Here is a 23578-nt window from a genome sequence, read left to right as displayed (position 1 = left end):
ACGTTGATAAATACCATTAATGCCTAGCCCTAGCTAACTAGACGCAAAAGGTTGGAGGAGCAAGAAACCTAGTTGCAGTTTCGTTTGGCTTCGAGAGGTAGAATTATAGTTTTGTGTGGCTCCGTACTGATTATTTGCTTTGTAACCGATTCCGGGGGATTAGTTAGAGCAGCGTATGACAAGCAACGCGCCTCGTGGCTTTACTCCTAACCTGAGTCATGGTGTTTGAAGGGGTTTCTCGAATTCTGTAAAGATTACACCGGTTGAATTGAGCATGCTGTCAGCCTTCAGAAAATAATTTGAATATCTACCATGCGATTCAATTTGATTGCAGGCATGAGAACATCACCCATTCGGATCATTTCCCAAATTTTAATTTAACCAATTAAAAATGCGGAAGCAAGCAGAATTTCGGAGAAAAAGGGTTTTTTTTAAATGGCGACCGTCAGAAATATGTTTTGATAAGTAGTTTGAAGACAACAACGATTTACCACAGAAGAAAACAACACGGTAGTACAACTTTTAATATGAAAATACATTCGATGTATTAAGGAAAATAGTCACATTTGAAAATAAACTACATCATCATTTTCTAAGAAATGATGAAATGAAATAAAAGGAATTTTTATTTCGATCATAGTCGTTTTACCATCTTCATGGCATTCGCAACTTTATATCAACGTTGCAGTTGGCAGACAGTCATTGAAAAACTTATCCGGTACAACTGTGCTCGATGTTTACTTTCGGGCTCGAACTCGCGGACATCGGCTCAGAAAGCAACTGACTTGCCAACTGAGCTACATCACAAGCCAGTGAAATAAAAGGAATGATAACTCATAAAACTATCGAGCAAATCGTCAGTTTTTTTTATCATCTTTAGAAATATTTCAGTTTAACAAATGCAAAAGTATGAGATTAAAAGTTTGCAATTCGAATCTGTTTCATTCACTACTCTCACAATTTCGAATTTAAAGTTTAAGTTAAAAAATTTATTCAACTTTCTGTATTTCGGAATGATTTTTAGGATAAACTCGTCAAAGTTAAAGCTCGAGGCAGATTTCGCAAATAGAATTTGATAAAACGGGTGCTAGATTAAACAAAACACAAAATCTGCAGAACTCTAATTAAAAATCTTTTGAAATGGAATCTAGGATGGTTAATTTTTAGAGCAGAATGGTAAAAAAATTTCAGCTTCTTAAGACAAACTTAAATACCGTAAAACGGGGTAACTTTGATCACCGAGTAACTTTGACCATCTGTAAATTTTTCCACATTATCATCAATAACTCAGTTTATAGTTTGAATTTTTGAAAACTTTTTTCTACGTTTGAAAGCCTAATAATTGAGTATCAAATATACAAAATTTGGTTTGTGTTTGAAATTGTTTTCTGTTAGTAAAAATGTTATTTCAAAATCTTTAAATATCTATTATTTCCAAAGCTTGCAAACAAACAGCTCTCCTGATGATACCAAAAAGTATTAATAAGCAAACAGGTAGTTGAATGTGAAAGAACAACTATTATTCTTTGTATATGTATAGTTATGGTGCTATTTTGATAGTCATTTAATGATAAGGACATTTTCCAAGAGTAAGCCCTTATTGGACAAATGAATAGGAATCCTATCAAATGATTAACTTTGAAGAAAAAATGGAAATGAAAATAACTGGAGGGCCTAGAGGAATGTGTCAAAATAAAATTTCATTTGTATTTTGAAGCAAAAACTATTTAGCAATTATTATAATTTTTGCCCCTAGATGTATGCAGCATCATTGATCGATAAGAATTTATAAACAATTATGAAGGTGTTTTGTATCCTTAACGATCAATAAAACTTGTTCAAACCGTCAAAATGGAGACTAATCAATGTAACCCCAAAGCATCAATTCCTGAACAGTTACAAAATCGATTTTTAAATCAAATTTAAAGTGGTCCAAATAATTTTTTGCAACCATGTTTTTCGATCATAGGAGGAATTGAGCATGCTGTCAGCCTTCAGAAAATAATTTGAATATCTACCATGCGATTCAATTTGATTGCAGGCATGAGAACATCACCCATTCGGATCATTTCCCAAATTTTAATTTAACCAATTAAAAATGCGGAAGCAAGCAGAATTTCGGAGAAAAAGGGTTTTTTTTAAATGGCGACCGTCAGAAATATGTTTTGATAAGTAGTTTGAAGACAACAACGATTTACCACAGAAGAAAACAACACGGTAGTACAACTTTTAATATGAAAATACATTCGATGTATTAAGGAAAATAGTCACATTTGAAAATAAACTACATCATCATTTTCTAAGAAATGATGAAATGAAATAAAATGACACATTCCCCTTAACAGAAAAAGTAATCGAAAAATATGTGAAAAAGTGAGCAATATTACCCCGGATTACGGTACTGAGTTTTTGACAGCAAAAGCATAGGCTTTCTTCAATCAGGAAATGTTATCACATGTTTGTAAATTCCATCTGGATTTCTTATCATAATTTGTCTTGCATTGACAATTCAAAATTTTTAATCTTTAAATAGTATGATTATCCTCTCTTTTCATTGTTTTTTTTAATCATAAGTTGAACATGTGAAAACCATGAAACTGAAGAAACAAAACAAGACTTGAAAATCTCAAATAATTGAATCTCTTTTTCTAAATCTGAAAAAAGATAAGATACAAAACATAGAAATAATCATGTTTCGAAAATCACTCATTGAATTTCAGAATTCAACAATGAGATTGTTTTTATGATAAAATAATTTAAGAATGGTCGATTGGAAATGATATGCTGGTTTTGTACATTTACTTTGGCAGAGGGTAATTTTTAAACAGAAGTCACCCAGAATCATGTATATTTTATTGTTGAGTAAGCATTCCATTTTTATTCGAACATGCTCGGGCTATAAGGAAAAAATGGAGAATTTAAGAAGACCACAGTCTGACTGGATTGTTAGAATATTGTAAAAAATATTTATTTTGCTGGACTTTTTCACATTATTTAAAAAAAAAATAATTGAAAATTCTAATTGGGCTCAAATAATTGAAACATTTTGATTATTTCAGGGACGCATTGAAATATCCAAAAGAAGATGTATTCTGCATCTGTAGAAAATAAACATTAACATTAATTTTAAAAAAACACAATTCAGAGTCGTATCAAAATACACATGTAGAATTCAAAGATCGGCTTTTAAGTTAAAGCTTTCTCTAGGAGTGTATTCGAAAAAAAGGCAACACTTTGTTTTGTGAATAATTTTTGAATGCATGGATAAAAATTGATGAAATTATCAGTGAAACTACCTAGTAATGAAATGTGTACGTGCACAAAATTTGGTGACAATCTGTCAAGTGGTTTTTTGAGATATAGCCCAATACAGAGGTTCATTGACACATTTTTTGGGGTAGGATCGAGAAAAATCCAGGAAAGTCCCAGTTCGAGACCCGAAAACAGTTGGAAATCAACTATTTCACCAAAGTTCACATAGACAATCTTTCAAGAAATCCTAGAGGATCCTATCGTAAGCTAATATATTAATAAGGTGAAGATGATTGATTCCATGAAGATAAAGAATATGAGAGGTTTTTCCAAGCTCAATCTGAAAATTTCAATAGAGGAAGTGATAGAAAAGATCATTTTATAAATTTGGTTCGTCTAGTTGATTTATAAACAGGCATGACTTCATTTCTACAAGGTAGAAAAGCTGCCCACCGAAAAAAATATACAAAAAATGTGGTCAAATCATGCGCAAAATATTTGGACCGCTAGTGGGCAGATATTTTAAAAAAAATCGTAATGGACAGCTAAACGAACTCTTTTGTGAGCATCTGGTAGGTTTCCAGCTAGAAACTTTTTGTTGACAAGTTGCGCCTGTTTTTTCCAGAGGTTAATAAGTTAAAAATTGAAAATTTGGTATCTATTTCTTGAGGCGACTGACCATCTGTGGAAACTGCAAATCACTCAGTGTTTCATAACGATTGACACGATGAATGGATAAATATACAGAAAAAACTGCTTCCATATGCGACTGTTTTCCCTGCACAGCACTTAAATAGGTCCCAAAAAGTTTATACTCTTTTTAGGTGGATCTGGAATCGCGCTTTTACACAAAAACTGTGGTGAAGTGATAAAAACTCAAATAGGGTTAGTTGCCCTTCTTTCGACCCAATAAGCGATAGTTTTTATATAATCATGTTTTTCTCATAAACGGACAGGAGGTTTATTTCTTAAAGGAAATTTATTTATAACTCAAGATCTTATCCGCAAGTTTCAGTGAGAATTTTCAACATAGGTTTCACCGTTATTGGAAGATTTGGAAAGATATGGATGACCAAAATTCCCAACTTTGAACTTATTGTTCCTATTTTGGTACTAAACTGGTTCCTTTCATTGGACCTAGAACTAAATTTCCTTTAAAAAGTTGGATTTTTCGAAAATAAATAAAAGAATCCATTAAAAATGTAATCTTCAATAAAATATTATCTTAAAAAAAACTATTACAGCTTTTTAAACGATTGAAAACACTTTAATTACTGTTATGAATATCTCAAACACTTTCACTCCCCACAGCTCTATCAGCATGACAATAGTTGGAACATTTTTCTGTACACTTACTTGTAGTTTATTTGCGTAAGGCTGACAAAAAATGTTAGAAATGTTCAATATTGGTTCTGAATTATGCCCCAATTAAAAATTCGCACCCGCGTTGATTTGTTGTCATTCACACAAAGTTTCAGTGATGTCAGGTCTAAAAATGGAACATCAATGAAAGTATTTTCCCTTTCAATTTTGACTTGAACAGTAAAAAAAGAGATTTTTCTATTCACTCTAACTTCTGGAAACGCGCCCCACTAATTATGCTGTTTTATTTACCACTGATGAGGAGGTACATTTTTAAAAAATTTGAAAATTTGATCAGAAAGTCTTTTTATGGCAAAAAGCGGTATGGTAGGATTCAGGAAAAATGAGAGTCCATTGTGTACATAGAGGTATTTTTATCCTATTCTAGCATAATGAATAATTTAAAATTTTCGGCAATTTAGGACTAAAGTAGGCTCTAGGTCCAAAGTAGGAGCACTCACCCTATGTTGTTTTTGTGCCGAAGGAGGACAATCGGATAAAGTCGTTATAACTTCAACAAAATTAAAAAAAAATTGAAGTTATTTTTTAAGTTAGGTTCAGAAAACAGAAAACATAATCAAAAATAGCCTTGGTTTTAAAAAGGATGGTTCATAGTATGTATTATAGATGTCGCACGTGTAGCCCAAAAATGAAAGTCGTACAACTTTTTCATTGGAAGCTATCTCAAAAACAACTTGAAAAAACATCACAAAAATTTGCAGATATGAACATAACACTACCATGTAGTTTCACTAAAAATTTCATTAATTACCATTAATGCATTCAAAAGTAAATCACAAAACAATGTGTTGCATTTTTTTTTTTCAAATACACTCCCTATATACTTTTTTGGAAGTATGAAAAACCGATTTCGGTAAAATTAGGTGATTTTATTCACTTTTTTTTATTTTTTGTGTTGAAAAACTCAAAATCAACGACTAAATTTTGCCAGGTTTGAAAAAAATTGTCGATATTTGCTCAGCTCACAGTATGCGGAAATTTTCATCAATGCTCATTCTAAGCCCCCTCTTAACTTATATTAAAGAGGAAATATTAGACAAAAAAATTAGCTGTAAAGTATGGATCACTACAAATCTGGACGCACTATTTATTTTACCATAGTGCTCCTAATTGTCGGATCTGGAATGTTTTGGCAGCACTTTGTAGAGGAATGTTTCTCCTACCAGTGCTAAAAATTTCATTACGATTCGTTTTGTTTCAAAAAAGTAACACGTGACGGAAGCCGCGAGATGAAAATAAATTTTGAACACCCACGTCAAAAACCCGACGTGGTCGGGTTCAAAAATCGCGAAATCGTTAAAAATGGTCAAATCAACCGTGTGTAGCGTTCTAAAACGTTTCCGTGAGATGCGTACTATAGATCGGCAGGTTCATACCAAGCATCATAGTGGAATTAAGGATCGGAAACTGCATTTGAAGGTGTTGAGAACGATCAAGGAAAACACAGAGTAGTCGGACTATGACATTGCCAAGAAATTCAACGCCGACCGGTGCACCGTCAGCAGAATTCGTCTACGCGAAGGAATACGGGCCTATCGGGCCAGTAAGAAACCAAACCGGACATTGAAGCAGAATTTAGTAGCCAAAGGCCGTGCCCGGAAGTTATACAACAAGATTCCAACGAAGTACGACGGATGCATCCTCATGGATGACGAAACGTACGTGAAGATGGATTTTGGGCAGCTTTCTGGCCAAAAATTATGTAAAGCCACTGCAGTGGTGCACTGCACTGGTCATGGTGATGTCCCCGGCAACTTCAAATTCGTTTTTGCTGATAAGTTTGCAAGAAAGTGTTTGATCTGGCAAGGTATTTGCAGCTGCGGACGAAAAATTCCGGTTTTTTGTGAAAAACAAGACCATGGACTCCGAAATTTACAAGGAAGAATGCCTGAAAAACTTTTTTTTCGTACATTAGATCTCACAAAGCACTAGTTAAGTTTTCGCCAGATTTGGCAAGCTGCCACTACAGCTAGGAGGTTCTATAGTGGTATTGCGCCAACGGGTGGATTTTGTCGAAAAGGACATCAACCCACCCAACTGCCCTCAATTCCGCCCTATCGAAAAATTTTAGGCAATTGTCAAGCAGAAGATGAAGAAGAATGGTAGGACGACTCGGGAAGCAACAGAGATGAAGAGATTGTGGAACAAAACGGCCGCTGAGGTCAGCGAATAGGGTGTTCAAACTATAATGAGCGATACTCAACGAAAAGTTCGAAAATTCATCAAAACAACATCGGAATAATTTTTTTATTATTTTTCCATTAAAGTGCAATAAAAACCTTACATTTTAAGTACAAAACATTTTTATTTCGTTTACATAGCTCCGAGATAGACCCGTTTTAATGCGTCCAGATTTGTAGTGATCCATGCTTTAGTATATGTTTAACGTTTTAATTCCAATATTTAAGTTTTGATTATTTTATTTTTTTCCAGAATTAACAGCAATATGATTATAGCAATTTTAAATTATTTTTTCTTTGCTTTTAAATGTATATTAACTTCTGGTTTTTGATTTTATTAACTAGTGTCTTAACGTTTTTCCAAATTGCCTTAGATCTTCAACTTTTTTTTTTTAAAGAAAATTGATATTTTCTAGGTTTTTATTTCAGAAAAATTATGAAACATTAAATTAGAACAGAAAACTGTAGAGTGCGCCTTTTTCCCTATATTGTGGCTTCCAAGCCACAAACATGAAAAGAAGACATTTAACCAGCTTTCCGTTAAAAATTCTATGATTCATAACTATTCTAGGAAAAAAATCCCAAATTTAATCCTCGTTTTGGGTTTTGATTTTATCACCGCTATTGTTTGCACTTCGAAATTATCGAAGACATTTCTGTGAGTTTTTAAAACAATCAAACAAATTTACAAATTGTCCATACGTTTCAAGCCACTCTGGCATTCACTCCTCCTAAGTGGACAATAAAACTATATTTTTTATTTTAACATTACATTTTAAATCTGAATTTTAATTCTTACTTACAATGTACTGGCCGTGGTTTAACTTATTTTGGTCAGTGTATTTTGTTTTGCGTTTACATATTTTTGTCAGTGTCTGGATATTATAGGGTAAGTATGCCAGAATTTTTTCAGCACGTATCCGGACCGGACAAACCGGTAGATTTTATATAAAAACCTGACAAAATCCGGGCATTTGATTTTAAAAGTGACGACAATAAATCCGAGTAAAATCCGGGCAAATTTCTCAAAATCCAGAAATTATTCAACACAAATCAAGAAAAAAAATTGAAAAGTTTTGAATTTTTCATCAACACTCATTGACAGATTTTACATCGTATTTTAGAATTCCAAAAAACCTTTCATGATTATTTTTATAAAATTTGCTCAAAAAATTTCGTTTTGGAGGCGTTTGTTGTTTTTTTTTTGTTTGATTTGCCAAATAAAGTGAATAAATCCGTGCATTTTTCAATGAAATATGGGCAACCGGGCCGGGCCGGACTGTTCCCAAATTTTGTATTAAATATCCGGGCAAACCCGGATAAAACCAAGCAATCTGGCAACCTTATTATAGGGTCATTAGCGGTCATAAAATTTAAGAAATCTCTTTGCCTATTAACGACATTATCGTCACCTCTCAACTTTTTATAAAACGTTTCGGCAGTTATCCCAGCATTTTATCCAGTAACTTTTTCTAAAATTTTAGTATTCTCAAGGCTGAAAATTTGGTCAGTTTTTAGTCAGTGCTGAGAAAAACCTGTGCTTTTTTGTTTTGTGGATACATTTGTCTTGTGTTGCTTTTATTTTTAATGTTTTCTAAAAACTGGCTTTTTTCTCCTATTTTCGATTTCCTACATCCTCCAAACCTTATTTCACAAACCACATTCACGTTTTTTTTTCTTCGGTATCTTGTCCTTGGTTTTAGTGAAAATCTTATTTTTAACTTAAATATAGGCTGTTTCAAGTATCAAATTTAGATTTAAAATGTAATGTTAAAATGAAATATATAATTATAATCTCCACTGAGGAGGAGCGGATGCCAGAGTAGCTCGAAAAGTATGGACAACTGGTTAATTTGTTCGATTGTTATTAAAACTCACCGAAAAACGTCGATAATTTCGAAGTGAAATCCTCATATTAATAAACTTTATTGCTGGAGTGTACAGTAGACTGCTGCAGAAAATGGCTTTTTTTAATCTGAGATTTTCCATGCTAAGCTTGGTCTTAATTATGGACAGTGGACGAATAAAAAATTGATGCAGTTGAAAATAATGACCTAACTTATTAGCGAATTTTTAGACATAAATTTTTAAAATTAAACAAATAAAACCTGGCAAACCCATGCTCATTACAATGATTGGTTAAAACAGTCAAAAATCGCATTATATTTTGGTTATTTAATGTAATATTTAGTATTATTACAAACTACAACCCAATTTCATCCAAAATATAGCCAATAACCTTATATGAATTGAATTCACGGAAATTATTATTTTTTAAATAAATAACCTTAATCTATAATCTGAGTTTAATCTCTAATCTAATGTTATCAGTGATTTGATCACAACCTCTTTTGAGAAAACCTCATACTTATTTAGAACAAGGAAAAAAAACATGAAACATGAACTTTAACTCATTTTCTTGAAATACTTTACAATCTTCTATTCATCGATGAATCCTTCCTTTGTTTGTGTACTTTTAAATCAGATGAAATTAAAGTCTTCAAGCAAAACGGTTCACAACGGTTGTTGTTTTTTCGTTATCTTTCAATTTGGCGAGAAGTTTTCTCCTTCTTTAGATTTTGCTGTTTGAGTTGTTGTCAAGGAGCTCGCTTTACTCTGCGGCTTCATTCAAGTTCATTCCAATAGCAAATAAGCCAGGCAGGCAAATTCCAGGAGACTGCAGACGAGCAAAAGAAAAAAAAAGGGAAATTTGAAGGTGCAACCCACAAACAGAAACGAAAATCTACGCACCATTTAAGAAACCGTAAGATTTTCTTCGCTCAATTAAGTTTGGGCGAGGAGAAGGAAAAAAACAACCGAACACACTGGACAAAACGAAATTTTTAATTAACAGCCTCGAGGAGGGAAGCCTTTTTGCAGCCATTGATGTTATTACAGCATTTGTAACTTTTTTGTAGCGCCTTAGCGAAAAATTTACACCTGGAGGATGGATGTTGATTTTCTTGCCCACGAGGATTGAGGGTGGAGAAAAAAAAACTTTGTAGAATTTTGTTACGCCATTGGGGAGGAAATTGGAAAGGAAAATCTTAATGCTTTCTGAAGAATTTGCCGGATTCTATTGCATCAGAATTATTTTGTTTCCATGGTGATACAATTGAAACAACATAAAAATTATGAGCGGAATTTAGTTCTTTCATTTCAAATGATTCGTTCATTAATTTGAAGTTTTCAAAAGGTTATAATGCTTACAAAAACGTTTGAGCTTGGAGAGAATCAGAATTACTTTTTTTCAGGTTTTTACCCCATCAAAATTATTTGAGAAGAGATTTATGGGAGACTTCAATAGATTATGACATTAGGCGACAAACCCTAGTGCTTTCAACCTCCAACATATTCTTGTTTTAAATTGAACTTTGTAAGTGGATGGAAAATTCATGATCGAAGCAGACTTTTTGTTCTGTGAAAAAAGTTGGGTTAGGTAAATTATATGTACCTATGAGTGTAAGTTTAGCAAGCATGTAATTCAAGCTTTCATATTCGATTTTGTTTTCATTTTGAATATTGCTTTTTATAAATTTATCACTGGTGCAGAAAAGATGACTTGAAAAACATTCCTTAAATTATGTAATCATTTTAGATTTTTCACTTCTTGAAAAAGAGTTATCTTCTGTCATGCCCTTAGAATCATATTGAACAAACAACATCTCATCCAGACAACCGAGTCTAATTGTGACGCGATTAGGTTCCGGCCCGGTTGGGTTTGTTTTAACAGAGTATTTCTATTCCGGCGGTTGGGCAAAAAAGGGTTTCCGCAAACATGAGGCAGGCTTCGTTTCTGTTTTGCGGTTGTTGCGCTTTTAAAAATACATCCTAGGTACCAACAATTGGGTTCGTGCTCAGTTGCGGCAAGCAACCGCAGCGTCCGCAGCTAATCATATTCCGCGAGGGGCAAAACATTTGTTTAATTATTCCTGGCTACCGGTTTCCCGGATCTACGTGGTTAGTTTTCCGCGGAACGCGCGCTTCCGGCTTAATTATGAATGGGATTGTTGTGAGTACAGGGATTGTTTTCCTAAGCAAATGCGAGCTATTTATTAGCAAAAGGGATCCTGGAAAAACAATAGAAAAACCGAGTTATGCATGCATTATTTAGTGGCCCTGCTGCAGCAGTTTTGCGATTCGCGGAAATTCGAGCGTAAAATTGTTTATTCAAATGTATAATTTTCGCAACGCTAACTAAATTATAGTTCATCCAGCGTCGTTGTGAAAAACAATCGGACAAATGAAAATTCAACAACTTTCAACTGTATTTCATTTAAGACAATAATTTGTTTTTTTCTATGTATCCTATTAAAATAACGATATCAAGGCCAATTTGTTTTTAAACCGTATTAGCTGACCATAAGTGCTTTGCTGCATCTTGAAAAAATAATTAATTAGTGAAAATTAGATAAATTTTGTACATCATTTCATGTTCAATTTCAATATGATACCTGAAGCTAAAGTTCTAATTTAATACTAAACGTACTGAAGGTTGAATGACTTCTTTTTAACTTCAAATGACTATAACTCCTATTATAATTGCTTTTTCGCAAATTTTTCTACATGATTGTTTTTATTTTCAAAATGCACGAATTTTTTCATTACCGTCGCCGGGGTAACTTTGACCAACAATAAATTTTTCCTCATTATCATGGATAGAATCCCTGTCAAATGGTTAATTTTGTAGAATAAATGAATATGGAAATAATGGAAGGGCCTAGGCTCTAGGGGAATGTGTGACGGTAAAAATTCATTTGTATTTTGAAGCTAAAATTATTTAGCAAATGTTATAACTTTTGCCCATAAATGTATGCAGCATCACTGTTCTTTTTTCGATTATGAATGTTTTTAAAAGCAAACGTTAAAAAAAACAAGGTAAAATTGATAAACTAGCATTTGTAAATATTATGAAGGTGTTTTGTATCCTTTAAGATCAAGAAAACTCTTTAAAACCGTCAAAATAGAGACTGATCAATGTTACTCCATAGCATCAAATTCTAAACAGAGACTAAATCGATTTTTTGACAATTGGGAATTCGAAAACATTATTCAATTTTCAAAAATTTTCAATAAAATGCCTTCAACTTTATTTGTTCACGCCTTCGGAATTTTCGAAAAATCGAAGACGGGAGGTGACAAAAGAAGAACTTGATATTTGTTCCGGCTCTCGCTTAAGCCGCGTGAAAAAATTATAATTTCTAAACCCCAGGTCTAATCTCTTTGCTGTCTTCGAGAAACTTATTTTAAATGCAAATTTATGAAACTTTGTTTCGAACGTCGAGTTTCTAATAAATTCTTTTTTCGAGTTACAGTGTAAAATAAATAAATAAGTTCATCATAAAAAATCAGTTTTTTTATCATAACTTTAATCTGGTAATTTTAAAATCTTCAAAACATTCTACAAAGTTGTTGAAATAAACCAAATATGAACGCTTTTTTTAACATTGAGAAAATGCATAAAAAAAAGTGCCATTTCAGCGTCAATTTTACGAACCATCGGCAACTTGCGGCAACTTGCACTATATACAAAATGATTGTCAAGGATTTGTCTATAAAACATTTTAAAAGTCGTGTGTATTCACTTGTATCTAAGCGAGATACATCTATTTTGCGTTGCCATGTTTGTTAGTTTTTCTATGAAAAAAAGGCGCATTCTAAATAACAAAAAAGTAGAAAAGCACTCTGTGTTGTCTGGAATGCGCTGTTGATACATAGAAATCATTGTTTTTCTAACAAACATACATTCTCGCTTAGATACAAGTGGATAGAGTCATTCGGGGGAATATGCACCTGCTAAGGGAAATGACTGATTATGCGAAATACATAACCTGTGCACTCGAATACATTGCAACATGGTCTTCATATTTCTATCTTCTACTCATATTCTGCCATAAAAATGACTTTTTATTGAAAAAACTACGAAAATTTTCCATTTTTTACAAATGCTTCTCAAAGCAACCTTTGAAATCATTGGATGTAAAACGCCTTACAAAGCAAAAAATTTCTTAAAGTATACGCAATCTAAAACACGAGTGATCTACATTTTAACAAATGTGATTAAAACAATAATGTAATTTTAAACTCTTTTTGATCTATTTTTGAATCGTTGGTGTAGATATAGTTTTGTATGATGTGCGTTTACACGCCCTGATCGAAAAAATATTTCTCAATATAAAATTACATCGAAAACAATGTAAAACATGGCAGATCCATTGTTTTCCTTTTTTCTGGCGGCATGAGTTTTTCTGCTTTGATTCAATGAAAAGCCTAAATTTCTCTTTCGTAGTTAATGTTGCATTCATCCCGTTCAAAATTCTTTCAAAATTGAATTAGAAAATGATAGGTTGGATAGAAGAAATAAAAAAAAAAGGTAGAACTTAAAATTCTTTTTCGATTGCAGGAAGGTAAATAGATTATTGCAGTTAAGTACAAGGATCAAAAGCCCAATCAATGTTAATATTTTCTTAAATTCAGGATATTCCGATTAATATGATATTCCGGAAGGATTCGAGGATGCTGCTGACGCTGATCGGCAAAACATAGCCCTGCTGTGGATTATTTATTCATAGAAAACACAAAAAATCTGATTATTTTACAAGATTTGTAATAAATTTTGATATTTACATCCCTCTGTATTTTTACACGACGGTTTATCGAATCGAATTTGTGCATTGTTTTCGATCTAAATTTACACGCCTCAAAAGTTACATTCTTGGAAAAAATACTCCTCGGTAGAATTTTATATCTTAATCGATGTTCCGCTTTCGTGCATCGTTTTTGATCTAAAATTACACGAATTTTTCTTGATGTGTACACAGTATTAAATAATTACATGTTATAACCTGCAAATAAATGGAACAAGTTATTTCTACTAAATTTACATGACTTACGACGTAATGTAAATTCCCGAAACGAAAAAAAATGCTATTGTGAATTTACATGACCATAACAATGAAACCGTACCGCCTCATTATCCCTTTTTAGTTTTTGAATCATTATTTTATCAAATTCTTGCCATCAGCTTAATAACAAAGCATGCCAATGGTTTAAAAGATGTTCATGATGTGTATGATTACTTGAAATCCACGAGCTCCAGATTTGACACAGCATTTTCTTCGCGCATCAAATCGAACTTGCTGCTTACCGGTCGGCCGTTCGGTGTTTGTTTGTGAAACGATCCTGCTACAGGGTGTGTCTGATTTTTTTTTTTAGTTTCGTTAATACTATTTGGATGATGATATTGAAAACAGTTTTTCATTACTTTTCAAAATAGGTAGCACTAAGTTAATCCAGAATGATTTTTGATTGATATTATTTGTTATTTGTTCGTTGTACTTTGAAATGTCCTTTGCAAAATGATGGAATGTGGAGAAGGGTTAATGAAGCTTATATTTTAATTGTATAAATATTAACAATTCAAAACGATTCAAATCCAAGAACTTGATTTTTTGAATTCTCAAGTTTATACTTAAATCGAAGAATATAGAGAAAAAAAACTTTATTGTGCTGAATCTTTTGTAACAACAAATTGAGAATATTGTTGACCTTTTTATGCAATATTTATTTGAACCAAAAGTTTACTCCTTTTTTTGCTATTCATTCATAATTGTTAGATTTCAAATCAATGTTATCGGTTAGAGTTATTTCTATATATTTTTTAAATACAAAGAATCAAAGACAAGAGGTGAACTGTTGCTTAGAACAAAATATCACTTCTCCAATAGAGGCTACAAAATTCTATCGAGTAAAAGATATACTATTTTTAAAGTGTGTTTTTTACAATAAGCTATAAAACATAATTTATTTTGGGTGAAAATTGTTAAAAGGATTTCACTTTTTTATATTTATAAAAATTGGAAAACAATAAGACACACCCTGTGTGCGACAGCAACGTGTCTGATTTGAAACATCGTTTCAAGCAAAAGTCATGTAAAATTACAACAAATAGACCCGAATGGTTTTTTTCAGGGCTGCGTTATAATATACAACACATCTGACCGAATTTTACATGAAATCAAATTTTACATCAAATGTAAAACTCAGATTTTTTTTTGTGTGTAGTGTGGGCAAGTGATTCTTCGAAACATTGGATTAAAACGACTCGAAAACAACACAATTTTCTCTTATTAAACTCAAAAAAAAGTGAAAAAAATATTTTTTTCCAATTTTTTTAAATTTCCAATCCAATTTTACTGAACCGATTCGATTTACAGTGAACGTTTTTAATCAAACTCGATTGAAAGTTGTAATTATTATGTATTCTATGCTGCTGCTATGGTTGCTAACCTTAATTTTCCTAACTTTTTTACATATTGCAGAAAAGTATGTTCCTACTTAATAATTTTTAACCGAATGGGACTTATGTTATATAATTTTTTCTGAGGAATCGAATGAAGACTGTTTTAGGCACCGTAGGGGAGAAAAGGGCATAACGAGCACCCAGGGCATAATAAGCACTCTTTTTTTCGACAAAAATACGAATTTTCTTGAACAAATTTTCATGAGGATTTGTTTCGTACTACCTATAGTATTAATTTTTCACCAAAAAAGAAATATTCTTTTAGTCTTGACATATATATTAAATAATAACGAGCTAGGTTCTTTAGTGACGAAAATACTATAATTTTTGAGCACCACCAAATAAGCTTTTATGATGACCTTTTAATCATCTTGATCTGAAATGTACGCACTGCATCATGATTTACATTTATTTTTACTTTTTATTAACATAGTATTCCGTCTCACGACATAACTTGACGAACATAATTCCTAAAATTCACTCGGTCCATGGCAACCGTTCTCCAATTCCTCGGGCACCCCACGTTCGCCAGATCACGCTCCACTTGGTCTAACCACCTCGCTCGTTGCGCCCCCGCTCGTCTTGTTCCTACCGGATTCGTAGCGAACACCTGTTTTGCAGGAAAGTCTTCCGGCATTCTCGCAACATGTCCCGCCCAGCGTATCCGGCCAGCCTTCACCACCTTCTGGATACTGGGTTCGCCGTAGAGTCGCGCGAGCTCTTGGTTCATCCTTCGCCTCCACACTCCGTTCTCCTGTACGCCGCCAAAGATGGTTCTTAACACTCGTCGCTCGAATACCCCGAGTGTACGCAGGTCCTCCTCGAGCAATATCCATGTCTCGTGCCCGTAGAGAACAACCGGTCTAATGAGCGTCATATAAAGGTTACACTTCGTGCGAGGGCTAAGTCTTCTCAACCGCAGTTGCTTGTGTAGTTGGACAAGCGGGTTCGGTCGGTCTCGGATCCGCAGGCCAGCATGTACTTTGTCTTGGACGTATTAATCATCAACCCAATCCTTCCTGCTTCGCGTTTCAGTTTGCTGTAGATCTCCTCCACCGCCGCAGATGATCTGCCGACTATATCAATGTCATGGGCAAAGCAGATAAGTTGACTGGATCTGTTGAAAATCGTGCCCCGCATTTCGCCCACCGTTCGCCGAATAACACCTTCTAGCGCCACGTGGAACATCATGCAGGATAGACCATCACCTTGTCGAAGCCCCCTGCGCGATTCGAATGAACTCGACAATTCACCCGAAATCCGCACACAGCACTGCGTTCCATCCATCGTCGCCTTGATCAGTCTAATCAGCTTCCCGGAAAAGCCGTTCTCGTCCATGATTTTCCATAGCTCGGTCGATCGTGTCGTATGCGGCTTTGAAGTCGATGAATAGATGGTGCGTAGGGACTTGGTGTTCCCGGTATTTTTGGAGGATTTGCCGTAATGTGAATATCTGGTCCGTCGTTGACCGTCCTTCCATGAAGCCGGCCTGATGACTTCCAACGAATCTGTTTGCTTGTGGCGTTAGGCGGCGGAATAGGATTCGGGACAACACTTTGCAGGCGGGATTGAGGACAGGTAGTTATCACAGTCCAATTTGTCATCATGATTTAAACATTGTTTCTCAACTTTCACCATCATAAAATTTATGATTTTTCACATGAATCAATTTTAAAACGCGTTTTTACTTAAATGTGTTGACCTGGGGCGAACAGAGCACTATCAATCAGGGAACGGTGAGGGTTTTCTGCCGTACAATCTACCAGCGAATTCAACTCGATGAAGTCAACTGTATTATAGATCTATAGCTTGACTTGTTTTATCTGACGATTTGGGCTATTGGTAAGGTGTCGGAGAGGTAATCAGTAGATTCGAGTTCAATTCCTGTTCGAGGGGATTTTTTTTTCACATACCGTTCATGATTGATTTTTTCATTGTCACATTATACGGCTAGTAGCATAATCCGTCAAACAAAACACCAGAAACATAATGTATGAGAATGTGTTATTTGTTTGAATTCTACAAACATACCTAGATTATTTTGTTTGATAAATCTAAGCCTCACCGTTTTGTGCAAAATGCATCAATCATGAACGATAAATGAAAAAAAAATCATCTCGACCAGGAATCGAACTCAAGTCTACTGATTACATCTCCGACACCTTACCAATAGGGCAAATCGTCAGATGAAACAAGTCAAGCTGTAGTTCTATTATTAAATTGACTTCATCGAGTTGAATTCGCTGCTAGATTCCCCGGCAGAAAACGCTCATCATGCCCCGATTAATCGTGCTTATACTGCCCCAGAGGGGTTCTCATTATGCCCCTACAGTGACTGGTTTTCAGCTTTCGGCAAAAAGTTTTAAAGTGCATTTTTAAACGTTTTTATCTACTTTTTCAAGTTTCATCCAATTAGGCAATAGACTATTTGAGTGTCTGAACACGAAACAGTGATGTAATTCACATATTATAGCTGTTCTCTATGGTTAAATAAGCGTTTTCCTTAAGGTGGCCATTATGCCTTTATCTCCCCTAGATGCTACGAAATAAATATGTAAATGCGTCCCTATAATAATCGGTGCAGAAAGAACATCAATCAAAATTTACGTGATTCAACTAAAAAAGCGTTATTTTGCGCAACACAAACAGAATTTTACATCAACACTTTGGCACAAAAAAATCTGCAACAATTCGCAGTCCAGGCCTGTTTCGTTTAGGTCCCCCTGTGGAAATATAAAAAAAGTTGATCAAATAAAAATAAACTTTCTGAAAAGTAAATAAGATACCTTTCCCGGATCAGTCGAGAATTCGTTTCCTTTTGATCCCTGGAAAACACTCGGATTTACTTGATTCGTCAGGATGTCCGGAAACTTAACCGTAAAGGGATGTTACGGTTCACTTGATCAAAAATTTGGTTCTGTTCTAATCAACAGTAAATCTTTTCGAATCCCGAACATTGTGACTACATATGTACCTTCTAAATATTCCTGAGGCAACTGACAGGAATAGCAGTTTTTGGTGTAGTCCTAGCGAAAACTAAAAACAACTCTCTGAAACATTTTTTACAGCACGAACAAAGTCAGCGAACTAATTCCTCCTTTTAGAATTTGAAAAAAAAAATCTTGGAACCTATTTAGAGCATCCACTTAGATTTTACGTGAAATTCATGGGCCAATTACGTGGAAGTAAAGTAGTTACTACCTAAGCGCACTAGAAACACTGTAGTTTTTTACTAAAAGATTTACGTAGCATCGGTATGATACAAAAAAAATGTTAGTTTACGTGAAAAATACCGTGAAAATAATTTCTAAACTATTTTGCGTGTAGGTATAGAGGATGTGAGCCTTAACTTGACATGCTCCTGCTGTCAAGATATAGGCCAAAAAATATGTATAAAAAAAACAAACATCGAAGCAAATGGTATATGTGTAAATTCTACACATCAGTTATCCACAATTGAATCCTAATAACTACGTGATTGAACGCGCCAGTGTGACGGCATTTCTACAAATATCATTTTAATAAATCAAAAAAATTTATGCTTCTATATGCTGCAAATTCCGGCTCAAATGAAGTTTTCTATTGCGAGTGCTGGTTCGATCGATGTGTAAGCCGTGCAAACAACGAGAACCCGAAAACAGCTTACACATCGATCGAACCAGCGCTCGCAATAGAAAACTTCATTTGAGCCGGCCGTACATTTCCTTCTGTCCGATCGGGGTACGAAAAACACGTGCTTCGATCACTTCCCGGCAATATTATTCAAACCGTGTGGAGTACATCTCTCAGATTTCCTTTTTTTTCCCTCGTTTTGACATTTTTTTTTTTTTTTTTGTTTCGATTATAGTCGTTTTACCATCTTTATGGCATTCGCGACTTTATCAACGTTGCAGTTGGCGGATCGTTATTGAAAAACTATCCGGTACAACTGTGTTCGATGTTTACTCTTGGGCTCGAACTCGCGGACATCGGCTCAGGAGACAACAGACTTGCCAACTGAGCTATATCACAAGCCCCAAAAACTTTTTTTGACAGATTTAAGCTTTTTTCCTCAGATTTAAGCTTTCGTCTCCTATGCAGTTATGGTAAATTTCGCCCGTCACGCTTGACCCGACTAGTTTTGTTTCATCAGACGACTAGCACTGTTCTCAATTGACGGAGCCTCACTACTCGCATGACGGATAAAGCACGACAACAATCAACATTTCTCCATCATCGACTGGCGAAGCTCCTACACACGGTCAAAATTTCTCCTGAGAGTGACAGGCAAATCTCTTCACACTTCGATCGGCTGCTGACGGCAGGTACAACTAATTGAACGACTTGCTGGCAGAGAGCAACAATAGCAATAAAAAACTGAAAACGAGCTTGCTGGCAGGAGCAACAATAATAATAAATGCTTTTCTTGTTCGTCTTCGGTCGTCTTCGGCTTGCTGGCAGGAGTAATAATAATAATAAATGCGTTTCTTTTTCGTCATTGGTCGTTTGAATGCGATTGCTTGACTAGGTTATTATTTTAACTTCAAATGAATGGGGAATGAATGACTGGCAAACGAAGTGACTGGTCGTTAAGGAACAGTCAATTGAGTTTGACGGACCAAGAGGCTTCACAGTCACAGCTTCACGCCTCATGACGATGACTTTTGCCAAGCCTGCTCCTATGCTCTCAAGGCAAAAAAAGCTTAAATCTGAAGAAAAAAAGCTTAAAAACGAGATTCACGAGCACATATTTAAAAGATGTTGGTCACACGATACATATACAAATCATGTAACGTTGCAGGGATCTGGCTTCGATCCATCCATGTATCATTGTATAGATCAATGCAAAGTCAGCCTATCGACTTTGCTTCTTCTAGACAATAATACGGTGTGGGACAAATGGTCTTGTGCGGCAAGAAGTTTCCCAAATCACGCTCTTTGCTCATTTTCAACACCTTTCATGCTTCCTAATCTAATGTATCCGTCTATAATTTTCATTACTTTCATTTGATATTCTTCCTATTAGAATGTATAGTTCACCGAAATGCCATTAATCATACAATTTAATCATAAAACCCAGGGGTGATAATCTGTTAACACAAAGTTCAAATTATGACACCCTCAAGTGAATTTAAAGTTCGTTTTTGATAAAAAAAAATTAAATGCATGACTATGTTGAAACACTCTGTATGTTATAACAAGTTTAAATTTTTATTATTTTCCATTTCCTGTGAGCTCTAAAATAAATTTTTGACAAGGTTTGTTTTGGATTACGGATCACTGTGCATCAGCGGGAGGAGATGGCTTTTGTGTTCCGTATAGAATAAGGTTGCCAGAATTATTTCAGCACGTATCCGGGCCGCATAAATCCGGGCAATTTTATATAAAAACCTGGCAAAATCTAGGTATTTGACTTCAAAATTGACGACCATAAACCCAGGCAGTAATCGGGCAAAACAAATTTTTTATCGACACTCGATAATAGATTTTAAATCATATTTGAGGCTTTCAAAAACCCTTTCATTTTTTTTTTATAAAACCTGTTCAAAAAAATTCGATTTTGAGGCACAAATTTTAAGAAAATTGCATTACAATTTGTTTTTTTTTTATTTGCTTAAAAAATGTGAAGAGTTCTGAAGAAATCCGAGCATTTTTATATGAAATCCAGGCAACCGGGCCAGGTCGGACTGTTCCCAATTGTTGTATTAGATATCCGGGTAAACCTGGATAAAACCGCGCAATCTGGCAACCTTAGTATAGAAATATGCGAAGGAAATACTGCCGAGTTTTGGTGATGGTTTGCAATGAGTGCGAGAGGAATGCAGGATGCAGCCTAAATTTGTTGACTTTGCTTTTCGCTTCCATCCGCGATGTAAATGTTTGACGTTATTAAGTGTAAAAAGGTGTAAATTTTTGATGAGTTTAAACCTCATTTTACTACGCTTTTTACTTCAGAGATCTCTTGAAAAGTAAGTAGAATCAACTTTTAGGTCTTTTTCTAGTGTTTTAAATATTTTTTGAAGAAAAACTGATAGCTTTTAAGCGATATATTGAGTTTCGAAAGCTGGTGTTTTTCTTGCAATTGAAAACACATCTAAGTATTTTAAAAGTTTTTAATGAAAAAGAGATATTTTCACAAAAAATTTCATTAAAAATAATGTTGGAGATATTGGTGAGCTAAATTTACGAAAGTTCTGCTTGGGAAAGCATTCTAACAAGTCTGTTGTGGTAACAAGGAAAAACCTGGTTGAAAAACCTGGAGTTTTATCCTGATCACTTAAAAATACGGTTAAGAAATGTTATTCTATCATTTTTTTTTAATATGAGATATTTATTTCGGTTTATTGGCTTTATCACCTATGTCGAAGTTTATGTTATGTTTTCATGGATTTTCCTGTTCCCATTTCCAAAACGGGGAGGGGTCTCGAGCTACCGTAGAAACATTTTTCGTAAACGAAAAAATATGTAGGTAAGAGCCTCCCATCTGGCCAAATCAGTTGTAAGTGATCATGCTTGCGGATCATGGGCAGCAGACAACAATTCAGGCATTCTCGGATGTAAACAATTTTGTTTATTGTGTCTTTGGTCAAGAACGGCTTCGAAAGCATGTCACTTACATGTGGCTTGCCTAACCATTGCTTCTAACCGATTTTTTACGTAACTGATGTTTCCGTCTCGTCAACTCTTTGGCCATCCCAAATAGCGTAATGCTGATCACCCGGAAGTGTTTTGTAATCTAACGTGCAATAGGTTTCGTTGTCGCTGATAACGCACATCGATTTTCCACAAAGCAGTTGATAAAACAATTTATGAACTCTTGTTCTTGATTCTACTTCTGCTTCTTCTGCTTCTCATATGTCGTTAGACTCAATCTTACCTTGGTACGAAGAACGGTGCTGAAAAGGGATCCAACTTTTTTAAGCCACATCCCGAACTGAGGCATTTGTCATACTGGCGTAAGCACGCATGACTTTCCGGTCCTAAGTTTTGTCCACCGGACTTCCACCGGTCTGCCATTCTTCCGAATTGCATTTCAAACCGCTCCAATGCTTACTTCTTTTATTCTCGCCAACTGACTAACTGAAATGTTTGCGAAAATGCGCTTATACGCTTTTCCGGGAAAATGCTTCTTATTATGAAAACTGGAGCACACGATACACAGAGTTTTTAGCTGAACTGTAAACGATAACACACAGCAAAAATCAGCTGTTTCAACATCATCCGGAATGAGCAGGATCAATACCATGCTGACCATAACCGTTCATGACACATTCAAATTGTGACGCAATAAAAGTATATTGTTCTCAATAGACTACATGGATTCATTTGAAAACTTCGAGTGTTAGTTCCCCTAGCTCTACGCTACATTAGAGTATCGGGAAACATTCAAACAGTTGCCCATCTACCAAAAAGCAAGATTCAATGAGCTTAATTTACAAATCAAATCGAACAGAATAAACCTGAACCATTTTTCCTTAAATCAATAACAAATAAATCTGCTACTGGTCATTTATGCAAACCTTTCCAGCAAAACAAACACCCATACAACTGTTGAGTGAAAGAACATTTTCTCGAAGCCCGCCGATACTCCAAAGCTAATGTTTCCAATCAAGGATTTGTTTGTTTCCAAACACAATCACCCACACCCAGACCGAAGACGACGAAACGACTTCCTTTGTTGCTGCTCAGCTCCTTTGGGTTTGGGTTTAAGGCTAAGATGCCATCAATTTTTAATGAACCGTACAAGAAAACTTTTCGAACTCCGGAATTGATTTTCCATTGTTTCTACCGGGTGTTGCTTCAGGGTGAAAGTTTTGTCCCAGGAAGTATCAAAAGGCTGAGACGAAAGTTATCGATCGGGAGAAATTTTACGTTTGAACTAATAAATTCCTTACATTTTTTCGAAAGTGATTTGACACAAAAAAACGAAAAATAAGGACTACCAATTTAGATTCAGAGTTAAAAATTTCCATCAATCCTGTTGCGGTTGTCACCCTTCATAAATATACATCTCACACCCCCTATCTGTCTGTCACGTTTTCCCTTTTCTCCTTTCAAAAATTCTGCATATCAATTCAACAAAAACTCTATGTCATAAATCGATAATGGTGAATCGACGCCATTCATGGCAAATCCGGAATGCGCGCTATCCCCCTCTTTCGGAAATTTCCCAACAATGATGATGGCGGAAGTTGTTTCCCGGAAGTCTTACCAGTGTCGTTTATTATAACTTTCTCTATGAATGGCAGTCGCGATTTCAAATTACGAGGACGAACGGTGGAAATTCAACTCCCCGGAAATTGTTTATTATCTCACTCGTTAAATGATTGTTTTTTCTTCCATTTTTTTTTTTCAGTTCGCCAACGTCACTCGAAGCTCAGTTGAACGACCGGGACTCGGGTCATTCCAGTGGATCATCCTCGTTGGATTCGGAAGAATCACTTTCCGAGGTTAGTATGGCGAAAGCCTGGCTCTCGTTCTA

The 23578-nt window shown here is 34.9% G+C and overlaps 1 protein-coding gene across 1 annotated transcript in view; it reads left to right on the top strand.

Annotated features, from left to right (window-relative positions):
- LOC129746220 (zinc finger protein ZFP2-like) overlaps positions 1–23578 on the top strand; it is a 65158-nt gene that overhangs the window by 16392 nt on the left and 25188 nt on the right. The window contains exon 3 of the mRNA XM_055739781.1: positions 23453–23546. Coding sequence (XP_055595756.1) covers positions 23453–23546 — 94 coding nt within the window. The remainder of the gene's footprint in view (positions 1–23452; positions 23547–23578) is intronic.

Source organism: Uranotaenia lowii, chromosome 2 (assembly GCF_029784155.1).
Source record: "Uranotaenia lowii strain MFRU-FL chromosome 2, ASM2978415v1, whole genome shotgun sequence".
In the NCBI taxonomy this organism is placed as follows: domain Eukaryota; kingdom Metazoa; phylum Arthropoda; class Insecta; order Diptera; family Culicidae; genus Uranotaenia; species Uranotaenia lowii.
This window is presented reverse-complemented; position numbering and strand designations above follow the sequence as displayed.